At 34.5% G+C, this 19,016-nt stretch overlaps 1 protein-coding gene across 1 annotated transcript; it reads right to left on the bottom strand.

Annotated features, from left to right (window-relative positions):
* Positions 1–3,596: 3,596 nt before the first annotated feature.
* On the bottom strand, positions 3,597–5,433 carry LOC143614702 (GRF-interacting factor 1-like). Its single transcript, XM_077088059.1, has 4 exons — positions 5,264–5,433; positions 5,034–5,110; positions 4,246–4,330; positions 3,597–3,934 (listed from the first exon to the last, which is right to left on the bottom strand). The coding sequence occupies exons 1-4, from the start codon at positions 5,366–5,368 to the stop codon at positions 3,638–3,640; spliced, it is 564 nt and encodes a 187-aa protein (XP_076944174.1). The 5' UTR covers positions 5,369–5,433; the 3' UTR covers positions 3,597–3,637.
* Between the last annotated feature and the right edge of the window lie 13,583 nt (positions 5,434–19,016).

Here is a 19,016-nt window from a genome sequence, read left to right as displayed (position 1 = left end):
ATAATCAGCAGCAGAGCATCCAAACCAATATCAAGCTTAAGCATGGGTTACAATTAGCTTCCATACAGGTTTCTAAACTGAATAACTGGAGTCCCCTAAAACCTTCAAGGCTTCAACCCATCCCCAATCATCCACAGGTAGAATCAAGAATGTAATAATTGGAAATTAATGTTCTATAATAAAGCCTTCAGGCAACACTGAAGTGTTAAGTTTCAAATAAAAGTACTGTAAACAAAAAACAAAAACCTAATCTACAATGTTGCAGTTCTTAAATGGTTGAATCCAATGCAATCTATAACTACTACTAACAGAACATTGTTTGACCTAAACTAACACCAGAATTCTAACACTCGAATGACGGACCATATGATATATCATTTATGACTATGTAATGAAATGTGATGAATAATGTAGCTGAGTTTCAGCATCAGGACATCCAAAATGATATCAAGCTTAAACAAAGGTTACAATTAGATTCCATACAGGTTTCTAAACTGAATCACCGGAGTCCCCTAAAACCTCCAATCCATCCCCAATCATCCACAGGTAAAATCATGTATATTATAATTAGAAAAACAACTGGAGATCAATGTTCTATAATAAAACCTTATGGCAATATTGCAGTTCTTAAATAGTTGAACCTAATGCAATCTATAACTACTACTAGTAACAAACAGGAATCCTATTAAACAACATGATAATAATAATAATAATCTTCAACAACAGTTAATGAGAAGCAAACATTAACATACCACAGATTAATATGAAACTCCTCCATCAAGCTTCCATCAATTGATTCCTTCACTGTAACTCATTCATGAGCTTCCAAAACCCTAAATTCCTCAATTCCACGTATAAAACCCTAATTTCGTCAATTCGACGAATAATTACAATTATAAGCGTTGATCCGATTATCCGAACGCCTAAAATCATCAAAGACCATCCAATTTGTTCACATTACAATCAATTAATCCGCGTTTTCTCGAAATGTTAGGAAACCTAACGAAACGATGATGACGATGATTATTATAATAATAATAATAAACGGTGATATGACACGTAGACGACGGTGGCGAGTGGATGAGTGAGCCGTTGATCGGAGATTGATCAAACCGGTTTGATGTTTGATGCATTGGTGTAAGAAAACGCGGGAGATTCGCAGCTGATTTCAGTTTCTTGTGGCTATGGATATTCAATGTATTGTTGGTTAACAAAACAGATCCCTTTACTTTTTATCATATTGTGTTTGAACATAAGTTAGGGTTGTTCATTAGCCGAGCCGAATCGAGCGATACAGGGTGCAAACGAGCCGAGCTGCTTGCGAGCTACTCGAGATCAGCTCGTTAAAAAGCTCGAAGTTTAATCAAGCATGAGCCTGAGCTCAAGCCTAAAGGTAATCTCGTTTAATAAATAAGTTTGAACTTCACTTATCGAGTTCGAGCCAGCTCGCGAGCCAGTCATTTATATAAGTTTTTAAAATATATATTTAATAATTATTAATATATATAAATATAATGTTATGAAAATAAATAAAAAATATATATTATTTTATATATAAAATTATAAAAGAAAAATATATAAAAATAACTATAATTATATACAAAATAATTGATAAATAGTAAACGAGTCGAACTTGAGCTTGAAAATATACTCACTAGCCGAGCTCGTGCTTTAAAAATATAGCTCGAAACGAACCATGCTCGAGCACTGTGTAAGTTAAACGAGCCAACCTCGAGCCTGGTCGAGCTCGGGCTTGGCTCGCTCATTTGCACCCTATGGTGAGTGAAGGCTTGCTTGGCTCGTTTACAACCAGACCGAACCGAACGGCTGAAATTCGAACCGAGCCAAAATCGAATCGAGCATTTTTCGATCGAAAATCAAGTGATTTTCGAGCATTGTTTATTTCTTTTTCACTTTAAATTATTAAAAAGAAGTGTGACATTCGTCAATTTCGGGTCTCGTTTGTATTCGTTTTTGTATTCGTTTATCATGTAAACCGACCCATTTTGTAAACCAAAGCTTATGATATTATCAAAATGATGGGTTTTATGTTACAATATTGTTTTACACTTGTTGGGTCTTGAAAACATTCTTTTTGGTCCTTAAAACTCCTTAAAATGACTTAAACCAAACTTTGGGGACTATTATTGCCATTTACCAAAAACTTGTTTGACCATTTCAACCATCACATGCATCTTTACCCTATTTGTATGAACCATACTCTTACCATTATAAAAGCAAGGCTCCATACACCATTTTGGTTGTTCATCTTCTCCAAAATCTCTCTCAAATCAAAGTATTCATCTTCAACATTTTGTTATTTTGATTTCTTAAGGTCAACTAACTATAGTCTTTCATTTTAACTTGTTCATCTAATATTACTAACACTTGAATATGGTGGTACAACATATATATAATACACACCCCTTGTTTCCTTTATTTGTTACTTCACCGATTCCGGTTGGTTAAGTTTCGAATGTCATAAGGCAAGGCTTCATAGAGGACTTCGTGTTCTTAATATATATATACACACACATAACTTATTATACATATCACTTATGACTAACTTCTCACCCTTTTAGTTTGTTCATCTTATTTACAAGTTCCATGGTGTGGGTTTGTATAAGACTAACCTCGGTTTAACCGAAACCAGTCCAAACTGGAAACCGAACTTTTGTTTACTAGTTTTGTTAAAATAGTTGTTTAAACATGTTTATTGCTAGATTTGAGTTTCAAAAATCATTTTTACAAGTTCTTTGATATTAAGCATATGGAATCCATCTATGAACTCGTTGGGAGATGGAAACCGAACTAAACCGAAACTTTTGCTTAAAAGACTTGTAGTTAACTTTTTAGTTGTAAAATTTAAGTTTTCTTCATTTATAAACCAATATACAAGTTCTATGATATTTGGGCATGTAGAAACCATGTATGAACTACTTGTGAGATGGAGACCGAACCAAAAAACTTGTGCTATTTTTGCTTAAAGCAGGATTATGTTTATTAACTTGGATTATTTTGTTTAAATTTCAGTCATATATTAGCTTAAACTAGGATTATTGTCTATGATGATTAATGTATAAACTTGCTTGTCTTTGTTGAGAATTTAAACACTATGAAATTTCATAAATATTTTTAATCTAACTTTTGTTATATTATATATTTTTTAAAAATGCAAAAATTATTTAAAATGCCATCCATTTCTTAAATCTGATAGACCATTAAGACGTCTGGTTCGATGTCCAGTCTGGTCACGAAAACACTAGTCTTGATCCCTTGCACGTTTACAATTTAGGCATACACTAGCAAATGTGCAAATGATTTGTGTTGTATATTGCTACCTTTATGGTGTGTACATATTATGTATACATACGCGCGCTTATGGTGACATTGTATTGTCTATATAACATAGTATAGCATGCTATGATCGTCATCGTCAACATTCTAACGTACACCTTCTTAACGATACATATATATCCCGTGTACATAACTATAAAATTTAAACAAAACATGACTCATAAAACACTACTGATCTGTATTCACACTCCTGTAGACCTTATTACAACATGAACAAGCATGTCAACTGATGTCAAAACAAAACGTTGACCAAGGTCAACACTCACTAATTAAGTCCCTGCTATGGTAAGCTTTCCTTGTGTGGGTGGTTTCCAATACCTTCACTTGTTGGACCACTAATGGACACATCCCCGAAGGCGGGATGCGCCAATCCAGACCCTTCGCCGTGTAGACTGGCCCCACCGGTTCCACTTGGCACGATGCCAGTCTGTCTCTGTAAGGCATGTTGGTTCACCGAAGAAAACGGTGACTGCGGACCGATCCCTGTAGGTGATTGTGTCATCATATGGGACTCTGGGACCATGTGTTGCGATTGCATTTGCATTTGCATTTGTTGTTGCATAGAGTTTGTGTATGGCTGCATTATCATATTTAGTGTGTTATGACTTACAAGTTACAACTATAATATATGCATAAAGGGTTTGGTTCAAATAAAAGTTAAATTAGCGTGCTAAATGTGCGAATTAAACAGTGTAATTATATATATACAAGTAGTGTAATTACACCACATGCAAATAAACGGTTTCACATAATTACACTACTTGTATATATAATTACACTATTTGATTCGCATGTTTAGTCCAGTGTTTTTAGTTTGTACGTTAACTTTCCCGTATATATAAATATAGTAACTATAATATTGTTTATAACATAGTTTTAGATTATTACCTGAAGACGAATAGGGGATTGCTTCGGTTGACAATCAGCTATTGCAGCCAAGTACATGAGGTTGTGTTGTAGCCTAGTTTGGTTTCTGGACAATAAGAACAAAGTGTTTCACAATCTTTAGTACCTTATGATGGCGAAACGTGCAAGCCAAAAAGCGGTTGGTCAAGTCGAAACACAAACAACTTCTTTGTCCATCTTTATGTTTTTTAGGTAATCAATGTAATGAATATGTTTGTAAAAACTATAATATTAAATACATAGTATGTATATTTATTTACATAAGAAAATGATCTATTCTACCCTAACTAGATCAACTTTAACTTGTTTACTTAAGAACATGGCCATAGTGTATTTTTAATGTATAAAACCGTCAAAATCCTTTTAACAAAAAACACGATTGAAATTGCGTAAACATAATACGTTATAATTTTATTTTAAAAATGGACAAAAAGTGTTTCAGGTCAACTCAACTCGCTTTGACGTGTTATTAACCTCATCCTTCCGTTTTGTCACATCTAAGGCCAATCATAAACCTTAAGGCTATTTGGTAGCCTAATATAAACATTAAGAGACTATCTCTGAATCGTTAAGACTGTCTCTTAGCGGTTCATGAAGCAGTTTAATGTGTAAGTTTTAGAAACAAGTTGATCCATTCAGATGTTATCTTTTAATCAGTCAGATGTCATCCAATCCATTCAAATGCTATCTTTTAATCAGTCAGGTCTACACAAGGTTGACAAACAGACCCTAGATGTATAGAAATTGATAAAGGAAAAAAGTACACTCACTCTGCACATTCACTGAATTTCCCAGTACTTTGATTCTCCAGAATGTTCAAGATCAATGCTTTGTTTTCATCCAAATACTACACACACAAATATTAGTTGTATATATACTTGTCAGATCAAAAAGATCAACTTTACATGTAGCCTAAAACTACTAAGCTAGTGTAACATGATGTTTGGAATTAAAGTCTGTTGATCTGCTTTTTATAAAAAAAAATAATAATAATAAAGACCTGTTGGATGTGATCAGTAGTCACAAAAGTACTGGTGTTGTTGAAGGCACCTGTGTGTTGCTGCTGTTGCTGCTGCATCATCTGGTGCATGAGTTGTTGCTGCATGTTTGTATCTGTGTAAGATCTGAACTATATCTTCTGCTCTTCTGCAACAAACTTATTTAAATCTTTTATCAAAGTGAAAAAGCTTATTATTATTCACCTGACCTTTAAATTTCTTGATGATTTTATTTCTGGTTTCAAAGGTAGGTTATGAGTGTTATAAAAGTGGTAGCATGTCTTGTGATATTATTTAAGAATGTCATTTATTTTAGTACTTATTAAATGTATATATGGTACCTTATCTTGGGATTCTCCCTCACTCTATTCTATGTCACAACTCTATCTATAAATTTTAACATGATCTGCATGCATGCACCCACTCACCACATTTCATGTTCAATCATATTATCATTTGTGGCATTTTCTTAAAAAAAATGTTACATGATATAGAATATATAACTTAGTTACATTAAAAGAAAAAATCACCATAATAGTCGTATTGACTAAAAGGATAGACAAAAATAGGGCAAGAGAAATTGTGGCATCGAAGAAGATGGCGCGAGATCGAGGCGATGACCCTTTTTTGTGTTTTTTGTAAAATGACGCAAAAGAGCTATTAAACAACGTAACAAGAGAAGATGGTGCAAAAGGTGATGTGTTGCGTCACGTAACGAGAGAAACTATTTTTTTCCCAAATGGTGCAGGAGGTGAACGGTTGGTTGACAGAGAAAAAAAAGTCAAATTTTTTTTTCATAATTCATAAAAGCCAATGGGCTATTTTTATAATTTTTTTTGTTTATATGACAATTTTGATGATTTTAATGTATTAAAACCGATTATTTAATCTTTAAATAATCAAATCGCTCTAGTACTTATTTATTACCGCAACCTATATTTTTCATGCATAAGACTTCGGAACCAAGGGTCTCTTTGAAAGCAACTTTTATGTCTTTAGAATGGAGGTACAGTTTGATTATATATCTCTCTTCCCAAACCTTGTTAATACACTCTTGCTAAAAGTAAGATTTTTACCAAGTATGATTAATTGATTGATATGATGTGAGATTATTAATTTCTTATCATATGGTCATGTTCAAAGATATAAAGGATATAAACACAGTTAGACATCTAAGTAGATTCAAAACTTTTGTAATATCTTGTGATAATATATTTGGATGATTGATTATATATATAAAATTTTATTATAATAAGAGCTAGAATATTATTGATGGTGGGGCCAATAATATAAAGAAAGATGGGAGTCACGTGAATGCATTGTATGTGTCATGGGGGGGAAATACGAGGATGCTTCACCTCGTAACACGTACTTGCTACGTATGCATTAAAAGTGACATTTTTTTAATGTTTTCATTATTTTGTCGCCGAGGAATCAGCATCGTGTATTAGCGTATACAAGTATGTTTGTTTGAGATTAAACAGTATACATTTTAATGATGTATTGATGTATAAATTAATAAAAGAAAAGCATAGGTAACGATTAATAGAACAAAATGTCAAAATCTAGTAGCATAAAAGCAAATGTTTCTTTTAAGTGTTGTCATACAATGTTTTTCTGACTGCTGATAATATCTGGTCAGGCTAAAAAGAAGTGCACAGAAAGATATATCCCTGTAAAGATTTGTATAGCATGATAGTCTCAGGTTATCTGTGACCAGGTGTGTCATCAGCTTATGTATATATATATATACTTTTCTTTTATTATAGTTGGCAATATTAATGTTCTATCAATAATATTGTTGGTTAAGATAAACTAATTAATTATAGTGATAAGTGGAAATTAACAAAATTTAAACGTTTTTAGTATTAGGCGATAGCGAGAAACATGTTATTGATAGAACGTTGGTTTGCTGGTTAGACATGTATTGTGGTTTAATTAAAAACTGTATAATGTCATGTTACGTCACTGTTATATAGAAAGTGGACTTTTACTAGCGTATACCCTAATTAATAAGTGTGTTATGGTTTAAGTAAAATAAATATGCCCATGTTAGTCATGAATTGCTTAACGATGAACTTTAGTTTCTAATTTGATTAACTTTGTATCGTGTTATATTTTTGTATGGATAATTAGATTTAACTTTGTATTATTTTATATTAACTTAGGCAAATATTATTACTTTTATTAATAACCAAAACAGAACAATTAGACATATATATAGCTACACACATTTACAGAAATTTTAATTTTTAAGTAATTGCATATAAGGTATTTATGTCAAGGATGATTTGAATAATAAAATTCATTAGTACTGTTGCTGTTGTTGTAGTCAAACTGGGTTACATTGGTCAAAATGTTTACTTCAAGATGTAAATAAGGAACGAGACCTATGGTGTGATTTTTAGAATACCTAGCTAGCTGAACTAATTAGAATGGGTCATAAAACCGATTTTTTTTTTCTTTTTCTAATAACGACTTTCTTGTGTTTAGGCCATCACACTTTTCAAATTGCCGAATTAGAGAGCTCTATTACCACAGTACTGCTAGCTTCAAAGTTCGGTTTGTGTGTTCCTCCAGAATACCATATATCGCCGGCTACCAGCCCACATACGAGCCAATTAGTGTTTGATCTATCGATCATTCATCACAATTCACTGATCATGATAAAAGTCACACACGTCAAGCTAATTTTATATATATTATTCATGATATATGTAAAAGTTGTATCTTTAAAATAACTATGATTTTATCCTTTTTATAAAACCATATTTTAAAAGATAAAATCATGATATTCTTTACAATATAGTTGATTAAACAAATGTTATAAATGCATTTTCAAACGTGAGTGATGCAAACTTGAACCAAGAGACACGAGACGACTTCTACTTAATTAAGGAATAGTCGTTAGTTATCCACTAAGCAAATAACCCATGAAACCATTTCGTGTTGATCCTTGACTAGCAAGCAAACTCCGTATGGGCGACAGTAGTTTCTTGTATCCTGTTTTTTAATTGTTAAAAAGTTTTTATTTTATTTTATTTTATTAGTTTCTCCAAAAATTAACCTAGTTTGACATGTTGTCAAAAAAGTATAATTTGTCATGCCTCTCACAAAGGTAAGCATCATCACGTATTCACATATCTATGTTTTAATAACAGGATATTTTATTGTTGGAAATAGTATCGTTTCTCGCTCTCCAAATTACCCAACTACATGTGTTAGCAATAATCACATCGGCAACCTTTTTTTCTCCTTCATTAACTTTATTGTTGAAAGTACTTGAATCAAATATCAAACCAGCCATCTAATATATCTAGTGATCGGACTAACTAGCTTTAAAATATCGAATGAAGTGATAATATTTTTAGAATTTTATTATAAACAAATGAGTAAACACACATGTAAAACCAAGCACCGGTGAAGCTTGACTTGATATAGGCCCTTTATAAGCTTTGCCCTTGTAATTATAAGCCGAATATTCGGTTTGTGCTTTTTAGAGCATTTCCATCCAATCCTCCATAATTATGTGAGGGGGATTGGTAAATTATAGGGTGAAGTTTTGAATGATTGTGAGTGTAACTTATAGGGTGAAGAGAGAAATGTAATGATTTTTTGTAAATTTGGGGAAATATTTAGGAAACATTGTTTGCCCCTATTTATTTTTTAATATTTATTGGATTTGTTGTGAGTAGAGGAAATAGAAAACTGTAATGATAAAAGTATAAACTATATTATTTAACTAAACAGGAATGAGAAATGTAGTGTTTTGTAGTGTAATTATAGAGATGGGGGTGGGGGATGGAATGTGAATGCTCTTACTGGTATAAAATACGAAACTGAAAATGTCTAATTCACAAACCAAATTTTGTATTGATTGTGGTGGCACAACACCATATCGGTACCGGTGGTGCTGGAATACCAAAAAAATACCGACATCGACTCGCATTAAAATGAATATTGATAACAAAATGGTGTTCAGTCGAGATGAATATTGGTAAATATACATATCATTTTTCATAAAAATACATATATATTTTTTTAAATTCCGGGTCTGGCGGGGCCAGGGGCCATCAGCCACCTAGCCCCACCCTAGGGTCGGCTATGAGGCAGAGCCTGATGGTCGATCGACCTGGCCCGACACTCCGATATACCTGAATTTTTATTATTTATTAAATTATATAGTTTATTTTTAAAAAAAATTATGTATTTTTAATGTTTAAACCTAATCACTCAATTAATTTAAGTCCCAATTCGCATTTGGCCCAAAAATATTTTACGATTCTCGAAGACTGCCCTGCTACCATAGAACCAATAACGTGCACGTAAACAAAATATAAGTCTCAGATGGCACACGACATTTTGAAAGAACTAAATAGAGTTCAAAAGTATTCAATTGGACTGATGCGTTATAAAGGATAGTTTTCTAATACCTCTTTCGTACCACGTCAATAAGAACACTTCTTCTATCTATTACTTTTGATACCGTGTATGTCATAAAAAATAAATCTTTGAATTGCAAGTTGAATAGATTTTCTACATTTGAGACCCATTCAATTTGAAACAAACAGCATTTTTATTTGAATTTGCTTTTAGTAATAACTAAAATATATCAATTTATTGATTTAGATAATTAGATCCATCAACTTTTAATTATATTTTACCAAATAATATATATTTAATTATTTCTTCTGTAGTTAATTACAAAAGTTGTTATATTATAATATAAGACCAAATTTAAGGTTGCATATTCAAGAGAAATAAATTAATAAATTGATAGTTACACATATTATGTTTATTCATAAAACACATGCAAATGTGAAATGTCCCATATGAAATATTCCAAGTCAACATAAAGAAAAATTCAAGTCAAAGTCAAAAGCATAGGCCCATTATTTCAATATAAATAACTTTAACAAGTTTCTCTTCTTGAATATTATTCACCAAACCCTAATTAAACAAGTTCACCTTTGTCTCTTTAAATCAAACATATTCATCCCCAAAACCTCACAAAACCCTCATTTTGAAATATAAACAAAGATTATAATAGCAAGAAACATGAAACATGAAACATCAATTCATTTCTCTAGCAATAATAATAGCAACACTTGCTATTTTATCGAGTTTCAAACCAACCGAATCATGCAGACTTTTAGATGGAGATTTTGAAGAAATATGGATGAAAAGAGGAAATCTTTTGTTGTCGTCGTTACAACAACGAAGGCCGGTCCAGCCACCACCAAGAAATGGTTGTAACTGGACCGGTGGCAACCGTTGTATCCGCTCTAAGAAGGCCGCCGGTCGTCACCATACCGCCGCTGCTCCGCCACCACCTCCACATGAATTCTCTCAATCATTTGTTCAAGTGGGAGAGAACACTATCTAGAGTCTAGACACCATGCATGTTAATATAAGCAACGTTATATTTTCAATTGTTCAAACATTTTGACTTCATATATTATTTGTTTTTTCGTTTAAATAATTTATAGCACCTAGACTTTTAGATTTGTTATTTTTGCGTACTTATCATTATATGTTTAGCTTAATAATTATGAAAACATATGAATTTTAATTATTAACACTTTGCTATTTGTTAAAATTTTATTTAATTCTAAATTAACATGATATTCAATTTCTATATTACATTATGATGTGTTAGTGTTATAAGAAATACTTAAATTATTTTACATAGGGTGGCTTCATTGATGAACTACATAAAAGTATGAAACCAGAAAACAATATAATTTATATGTAAAAAGTCGATCATTTTTATATTTATATATACTATTTCCCCCCCTGCTTTTACGTATAAACAAATGTATAAGCCGTTTAATAATATATGTATTTCAAAACTAATGAAAGCATTGACCCGAACTTAGATAAGTGTATAAACTGTTAAAATTAAATGGGTTAGACGCGTCGGTATATGCTGCTTCGTAGAAACAACCGACAACAATAACTCAAACTCAAGAAATTGGAGTTACGCTTGTAAAATATTCGACACCATGCATGTTATAAAACATGTGTTTCTAAACCGATATCATCACTACATCGCTACAATAACCTTTATAACAATTCGTCAAATAATAAGGTTCGGACACATCATTGTACGATGTAATTGCCAACGCAATGCTAGCTAGAAATCTACATAAAAATCAATTACTCCGTATAACACTACGTACAGTAACCTTGTAATGTTGACAGACTAGGTTTAAGATGTGTCATCACAGCGCCACTGCCGTTTAACACCACCCTTGACCCTTGACTTTTTTTAGGTGTATTGGCCGGTATAATAGTATTTGAAACAACATTTAACCAACATGCATCACATCGTGAAAAAAACGTAATTCGTTTATAATTGGTATATATGACTAAAGCAAAATTTGAAAGTATAAAATGTGAATTACATGGTGTAATTTATTCTAAAAGCTTGAAATATGTTAAAGATATTTGAGATTAAAAAAAGTTGAAAACATTTTGGTTCTAAAAGCAAAAAAAAAAAAAAACATTGTGTGTAAATGCTTGTGCGTATTTCAAATTTCTATTAAATACAATTATGTCACAACAATTCTACCCTATATATTTGATCAAGACGGCACCGAAATAATCTACACGTAAAACATATATACATAGGCCATGTTAAATACAATTACCAATTCAAAGTATAAAACTGCATGAAGCACGCAAACACTTGTATACAATGCTTTAATGTATTGCGTAAGATGGTCTTTTAATCATCTCTTTTCAATACATGTGATTATCTTTTATACATTACATACGTACAACAAGTGTTTATGTGGCTCGGACGCTCGGTCAAGCGTGCTACTTAATTAAGATTAATTCCATGTTTAACACACCTCTATACTATCTATAAAGGATACAAAATTTTCCTACACTTAAAGTCTTGCATAACTATCGGTACAAATTAAGTTTTGCATTATAAAAGTATTGATAATACTGAAATTATTTAATGTTCTTGAAAATATAAATGAAAAATAGTAATTATATCGAAACATAAGACAAACGAGTAACAAACTGCATCGTTACCCTTTTTAATTTGATAATATACCAAATTATTTTTAATATTAAAATTACCGTAACTACCACCATTTCAAACATCACAAGCAAAATTAGTCAAAAAGATTTACAAAGTTCACCTTTTCAGGTTGTCTAGCTACTATAATTTAATAGTTACAATGTTTTAGGAAGTGTTACGTGTTCACATATTAGTAAAACAAAAGTCAACTTTAGTTCTCTAAAAATGGGTGACCGAATGATTTGAATAATATATACACGCTATTATATATCGTTCCCTTAAGTAGACGCCAGTCAACATTCGGACCAAGGAATTGAAGAAGTAATAAGAACCCTTCAAGGTCAACAATTTATGTGATCACCCTTAGGTCATAACACGTTCAACACAATAACAACTGTCGGGTGCAACTTATAATACTTTTCATACACTGAAGATTCAAGATTCAAATCAACTAACCCTATTGCAATGTTGAAACGAGAGTATGTGCGTGGTCTTTGCGAATCAAACTATTGTGATACGCATTTGAAACTTAAAATACTAAACTTGTCTTTTTTGTGATAGTAGAAAGAAATGCAAAGTTATATTTTAATAATAATCTATACCCGGTCTCTATTTTCATTTACATTACGTTGTCAAGGTAAATCCTACTACATAATCGTCATTGACTTACATTTGAGTCTGACTCGGTTTGCTCACAATTATTATTTTAAACTAAATGGGGAAACATACAACCGAAAATCAAGTACAAATGAAACATAAATCAATGATAAATTTATTATTATGCTATTGGAATTACCTTTAGAACGGAATATGAAAGTTAAGACTCTTATCAGTCAATTTTTCAGTATGAATAATATCGATCGATTAATAGCATTTAGATTATTAAAATCTAAACTTTTGTTTAAGAAAAACTAAAAATTATTAGAGTTAATTTGAATAAAACTTGTAAACAAGAAAGAAAAACAAAAGCTACGTTTGAAATTTATAAATCTTGCTCAATTTGGGCCAATGACTAGTTTGATAAAATAAAACGTAAATTAACAGGGTTAAATATACCATTTACCCTTTTTAAGTAAAGTTGTTAACATGCAAATGCAAGTGAGAATCTATCGTAAAATAAATCAACAATAGCATTTCGAAAATACCTAAATCAATAATAACGTTTAGGCAGATTACACTAAAAAGTATCAAAGAGTATGATCACGATCAAATATGTCGGAAGACAATGGTTGTTCGAAAGTGAGTATCTCGTTTGCAACAGATTACAAACGGATACGAACTGTTTTACAGGCGGAACACTGACAATTTTTGTAAAGTTGTCCCAAAATATTTATTTTCAACAGATATACATAATTGTTCATCATATATGATATATATGGCTCAAGATATATTTAAATTTATATAATTCATTAATAATTCGATCCATGGTAAAACCATACAAGAAAGAACCAACATTTGTTGTCTTACTTTCAACATATAATTATATTAGCATCAAACTTACTTAACTGTACATAAATAAATTAATTAATTAATTAATAGATCGCGATTAGCATGCACTTCATGACTAGTTTTGCATGAATTATTCCTTAATTATCATTTTGTAACCTCAAGCTCCAAGAGACCCCATCATCAACTTCCGGTTCACAACGCTTCCAACCGAACCTTGCAACATTGACGACGGTTTTGTACTAGCAGCCCAAAAGCGATTAGCGAAGGCCTTTTCGCTAACCACGGGTGGGTTGCATGGGTTCCCACCATTAGGTGTATCACCGCAACCACTTCCAGGAGTCGGTGTAGGGTCGTGGCCGAGAGACGGTAAGAGGAGTTGGTTCATGTTCATGGCTTCATGGCTTGCATTGCATGGATCAACCATGGCTAATAATACAACCACTGATAGTAATATTGTTGTTGCTTCAAGAACACTAAGGCTTTGCTTTTGCATGGTTAATGTTTCTTGTGTTGTATTTTGTATATTATTATTTTAATTATGAAGTGAATGAGTACGTAGTTATATATTTATAGGGAGCATGGTCTTATGTTAAAGGTTACGTGTTATTCAAGTCATGATGGCTTAGAAGTTTGAATGTAGACCGGCGGAATGTGGTTTTGGTCGTAAGAAATGTAAAATTTTCAATTAATTTATTTTTCCTATGATGTATGTTATTTTTTCTATTAATTATTATAATATAGATTTTAATAATCTAAATTTTAACGTATTAAATGGTGATAACCTATATAAAGTTAGACCAATTAATGATAATTTTAACTTGTACTTTCGTTGTAGACAGCATGATATGAATCCAATTACTTGGGAAGCTCGATCGGGGCTTGTGGGAACACCGCCCCCTCCCATTTGACGTCGAAATTTGGCTTCAAAATCTTGGGAAATCTTAGAGTTGTTTCTCTATTATGTATACCTAATATTAATAAATAATAAAATGTTGTTTTTTTATTCTAGCTTAAATTTTAAATTAATGAAGTGCTAGTTTTTATTTTAGTTCTTCATATTTTAAAATTAATTTAATATTTAAAATAAAAATTTTGTTAGAATATTATTTTTATAGCAAATACTATGTGGCATGCATTTGGGGAGCCATTTGGTCAATGCCCTTCAATTTAGGGAGTTTAAGAAGTTTAATTTATGAAAAATAAACAGACGTGACGAATAAGTGGTATTTGGGGGATTCGGTTTCCAACTATAAGGAAGAAGTAACTTTGTATGCCCGAACATTTGTTAGTTTATGTTATTTCTTAAACAATTATAATATTTTTTACGACAAAAAACCAGTCAGTTGTTTATAGAACGAGATTGCAATAAACGTTTGTTACCACTAGTTAAATTGTTAGTATGAACCTTATAGATAATAATTTAGATTACTTAATTTCAGTGAGTCTAAATATATTTACAAACGTAATTGTATGTGTAGAGGTAGGGTACTAAAAAGACCCGAATACCCTTAAGTATCACCCGCGGGTCACAGAGAATCCTCTTATAAGCTACCCGCGGGACATATGGATCACCCGCATATCACGATTGAGGAAGAACGTCCTCACAATACGTGCGGAAGCATCCGAGCATCCTCAGAAGACGTCCGCAGGACAAGATTTATGTCCGCATAATAACTTGAGGATAGTGCCAGCGGGACAGCTGTCGATAAATAATTGTCTTCTAGAAGATTTCCCAAGATGCTTTCTTGGGCAATACGTGATCCTTCGGCCAATCAGCCAGTGACATCTGGCAAGGTCGTTACAACCCTGCACATAGCTAATATTCCCCAATTGGCCAATGATGAGGAGACACGTATCCAGGTTGTTATGCATGCACATGCAACGTATAGCTCAATCTATCATACGATGACACGCGTCCAGGTGGTTACCAGAAATCTTCTAGAAGAGGACAGCTGCCCCAATCATCTTCCATCATCCTTCGGCTATAAATACCTTGTCAAACGGTATGAGGTATTCATTCATTGACAGATATTCTGACTACACTTAGTCTTTATACTTCAGTACTTTCTTCATTACGAATGTTACTGATTCTCACGCCGGAGGGTGGTTACAGGAAGACCCCACCCTCTTGTCCTTCCTGTAACGAGACTCACGGTGTTTGTTTTGCAGGTTCCGGTCACTGGACTTTGGGAAGTGTTACTCATATTGTGGTAGTAGTTATCGTATTGTACCCTGTGGACTCATCGGATCCAGGACCCATACCCGGGGAACGGATCTGTGTTTCTTCACTGGCGCCATCCGTGACACCGTTAGAACAACAATAGTTTTCGTTGGTTTTTTTGTTCGTGTAATATGAGTAAACTTCCTGAAGGGCCGACGGGAACCCCTGCAACCGAGTCACATGTAACTAACACAGAAGCACCTCCGGGTCTTAGTGTTTTTGCACGCATCACGACTCCGAGTGACCATACTCTTGAGCGAGTCACAACTCCAGGGTCACGGAACATCGACGTAACACCTGGGAGTTTTACCCTAGAGAACGTCACGGCACCAACCGGTACCACCCCCCCAGACATGGGATGGGCCTCGGCACCGGAAAGTTCTAATTTGGGTAACCTCATGCGAATTACGGAATAAACTCACCGAAAACGGTCGATATTCGATCTGGAAAATGATTCGGGTGATTCCGGCAGGGCGAGATCTCAACAACGTAACTCTAGAGCTAGAGGAACGTTAACTCCTGAAGAATGGCTCCATGCACAACAACAGAGTTTGGTGGCCGAATATGAGCGCAGAAAAAGTAACGAACGATTTCATGCTCGTACTTTGGATTATGAAGAATCCCCAAGAGGATCTCCTTCCCCTCCACCAACAGTGCGAGGAAGCCAAATCCGTTACAGCCAGCAGACAGAACAAGAGTTTGGCGAACTTCCGAGGCTGCGTCCTCGCCCCCGCATAAATATGCGGACGCCATTTTACTTAGACGAGTTTGATGATTATGATTCATCCTACCACCCGGGAGATTACAGTATGTATACGGGTGACAGTAGGATGAGTTCCCAGGCGAAAAGAAGCCATCCGCATGATATGGTCCGCCATACCGAATACCACAGCAATGCGGAACAAGACTTCACCAAACCATACCACCCCGCGGCCTTCGCCGAAAAGCCAAAATTCATAGCAAGTATCGCCACAGCACCTTTTCCCGTTAATGCTAAGATACCTACATCGGTGGGTAAGTATAACGGTATGACTGATCCAAGAGATCATCTCCAAAACTTTATTGCGGTAGGTGGTGTTAGTGGCTGGACGCTCCCCTATTGGTGTCACATGTTCGCATTAACACTAACAGGGGCAGCAAGGGAATGGTTTGAAAAATTACCGGACAGAGAAGTTTCCAGTTGGGACGACTTAGTGAAAAAATTTTCCCAGCACTTCAGTCAACAGAAGAAACATACTCGAGATCAATCAGAAATTTTGGATGTTGTCCGCAGCGACAACGAATCCATAGAAGACTTTATCACCAGGTTCAACGTTGAAAGTTTGAACATTGGTGGGATAAGTAAGGACATGCTCCGCCGTGCCTTCCGCAAAAACGTCAAGTGTGATGATTTAGTCCGCACACTTACTGGCAGAGATGGAATGCCAAAAGAGTGGGACGAACTTATGACTGCGGCAAAGATATATGCCAACACTGAGAAAACTTTGAGGAGTGGTAACCCGAAGCAGAAATTCAAAGTTGAGTTTCAGAATCCAAGACCTAATAGACAGGCGAAAGGCCTTATCTGGTCAAGGCTTCAGCCAAGTGCGGAAGTATCAAAACCATTCGATGCAAGATCCCTAATAGGCAACAAGAACAAAGTGGGACCAGCAAGTTGGGGTCCCAACAATTAGACTCCTCTTTCAAAAACTCCCGCTGAAATTCTCACGACAGAGAATATAAAATTCAGAAAACCACAGCCGCTAACAAGAAGATCGTTCTTAGACGTTACCAAGCACTGTTCGTATCATGATGATATCGATCACAATACGAATGAATGTAGGTCATTGAAAAATGAAATTGAGTCGGCTGTGAAATCTGGAAAGCTCGGACACTTGGTAATAAATGGAAAACCCGATAACGGAAAAGCACCCGTACGAGACATTCAGGGTCCGAGTAAAAAACAAATCAAAGATTCAAATGTCCATCTGATACAAGGTGGATATAACCCAGGAAGAAAGAGGAAAGAGTCCGATGATGAGGATTGGAAGAATGAACCAGTAATTTTTTCACGAATCAAGGGGGGTCCGAACAACAAAACTCCCCTGATCATCACTGCTCTCTTTGGGCACTATCGTTCGCACTATGTTTTCTTCGATACTGGTAGTACGTCAGACATTATGTACGCACAATGTTTTGACCAATTGGACGAGGAGGATAAAGAAAGATTGAAACCCATTCACGCTCCAGTATCTGGGTTCGGAGGGGAAATAATGCACCCTAGGGGGGTAATTTCGTTTCCAATCACTCTAAGTGATGGAATTCATTCTAGAACCGAGGAGGTTGAATTCCTGGTTTTACTAGCAACATCAAGACATGATATTATCCTCGGACGAGAAGCGATTGATGATTTTAACGCCCATCCGTCCACAGTTCATGGTGCAGTGGGAGTCCCAACTCGCACTGGCATCGCAATAATTCATGTTAATAGACATTGCTTTGCAACCGAAAGCTCAAAACCTAGAAAGATTCCAAAACAGTCTCTGAGGACTGAACCAGAAAAGTGGGTTTTGAACAAAAAGTTTCCTGATCAAACTGTAACAATAGGACATGCTATTTCTGAGATAGTGCGGACTCTTTTAAAACAGTTGTTATCAAAGAATATTGATGTCTTCCCATGGCAACCCGCGGACATGACTAGCGTCCCGCGGAACATCGCGGAGCACAAACTACGGGTAAACTCACTATTCACGCCAATTGTTCAAAAACAACGCAAGATGGGCCCGGAACAAACGAAAGCAATGAATGAGCAAGTCCAGGACTTATTACACGCTGGGATCATCCGTCCAATCCGCTATCAGACATGGGTCGCCAACCCAGTCATTGTTCCAAAGAGCAACGGAGCATGGCGGATGTGCATTGATTTTAAAGACCTCAATAAAGCATGTCCTAAAGATTGTTATCCCCTGCCGGAAATTGACCTCAAAGTTGATGTTGTGGCACCATTCAAATTCAAATGCTTCCTGGATGCCTACAAGGGCTATCATCAGATCCGCATGGTTTCGGGCGA

This window comes from Bidens hawaiensis, unplaced genomic scaffold, assembly GCF_021521415.1.
Source record: "Bidens hawaiensis isolate Kalapana, Puna unplaced genomic scaffold, B.hawaiensis_p1.1 tig00040745_1, whole genome shotgun sequence".
In the NCBI taxonomy this organism is placed as follows: Eukaryota; Viridiplantae; Streptophyta; class Magnoliopsida; order Asterales; family Asteraceae; genus Bidens; species Bidens hawaiensis.
The sequence above is the reverse complement of the archived record's forward strand: the minus strand, read 5'-3'. Positions and strand labels throughout refer to the sequence as shown.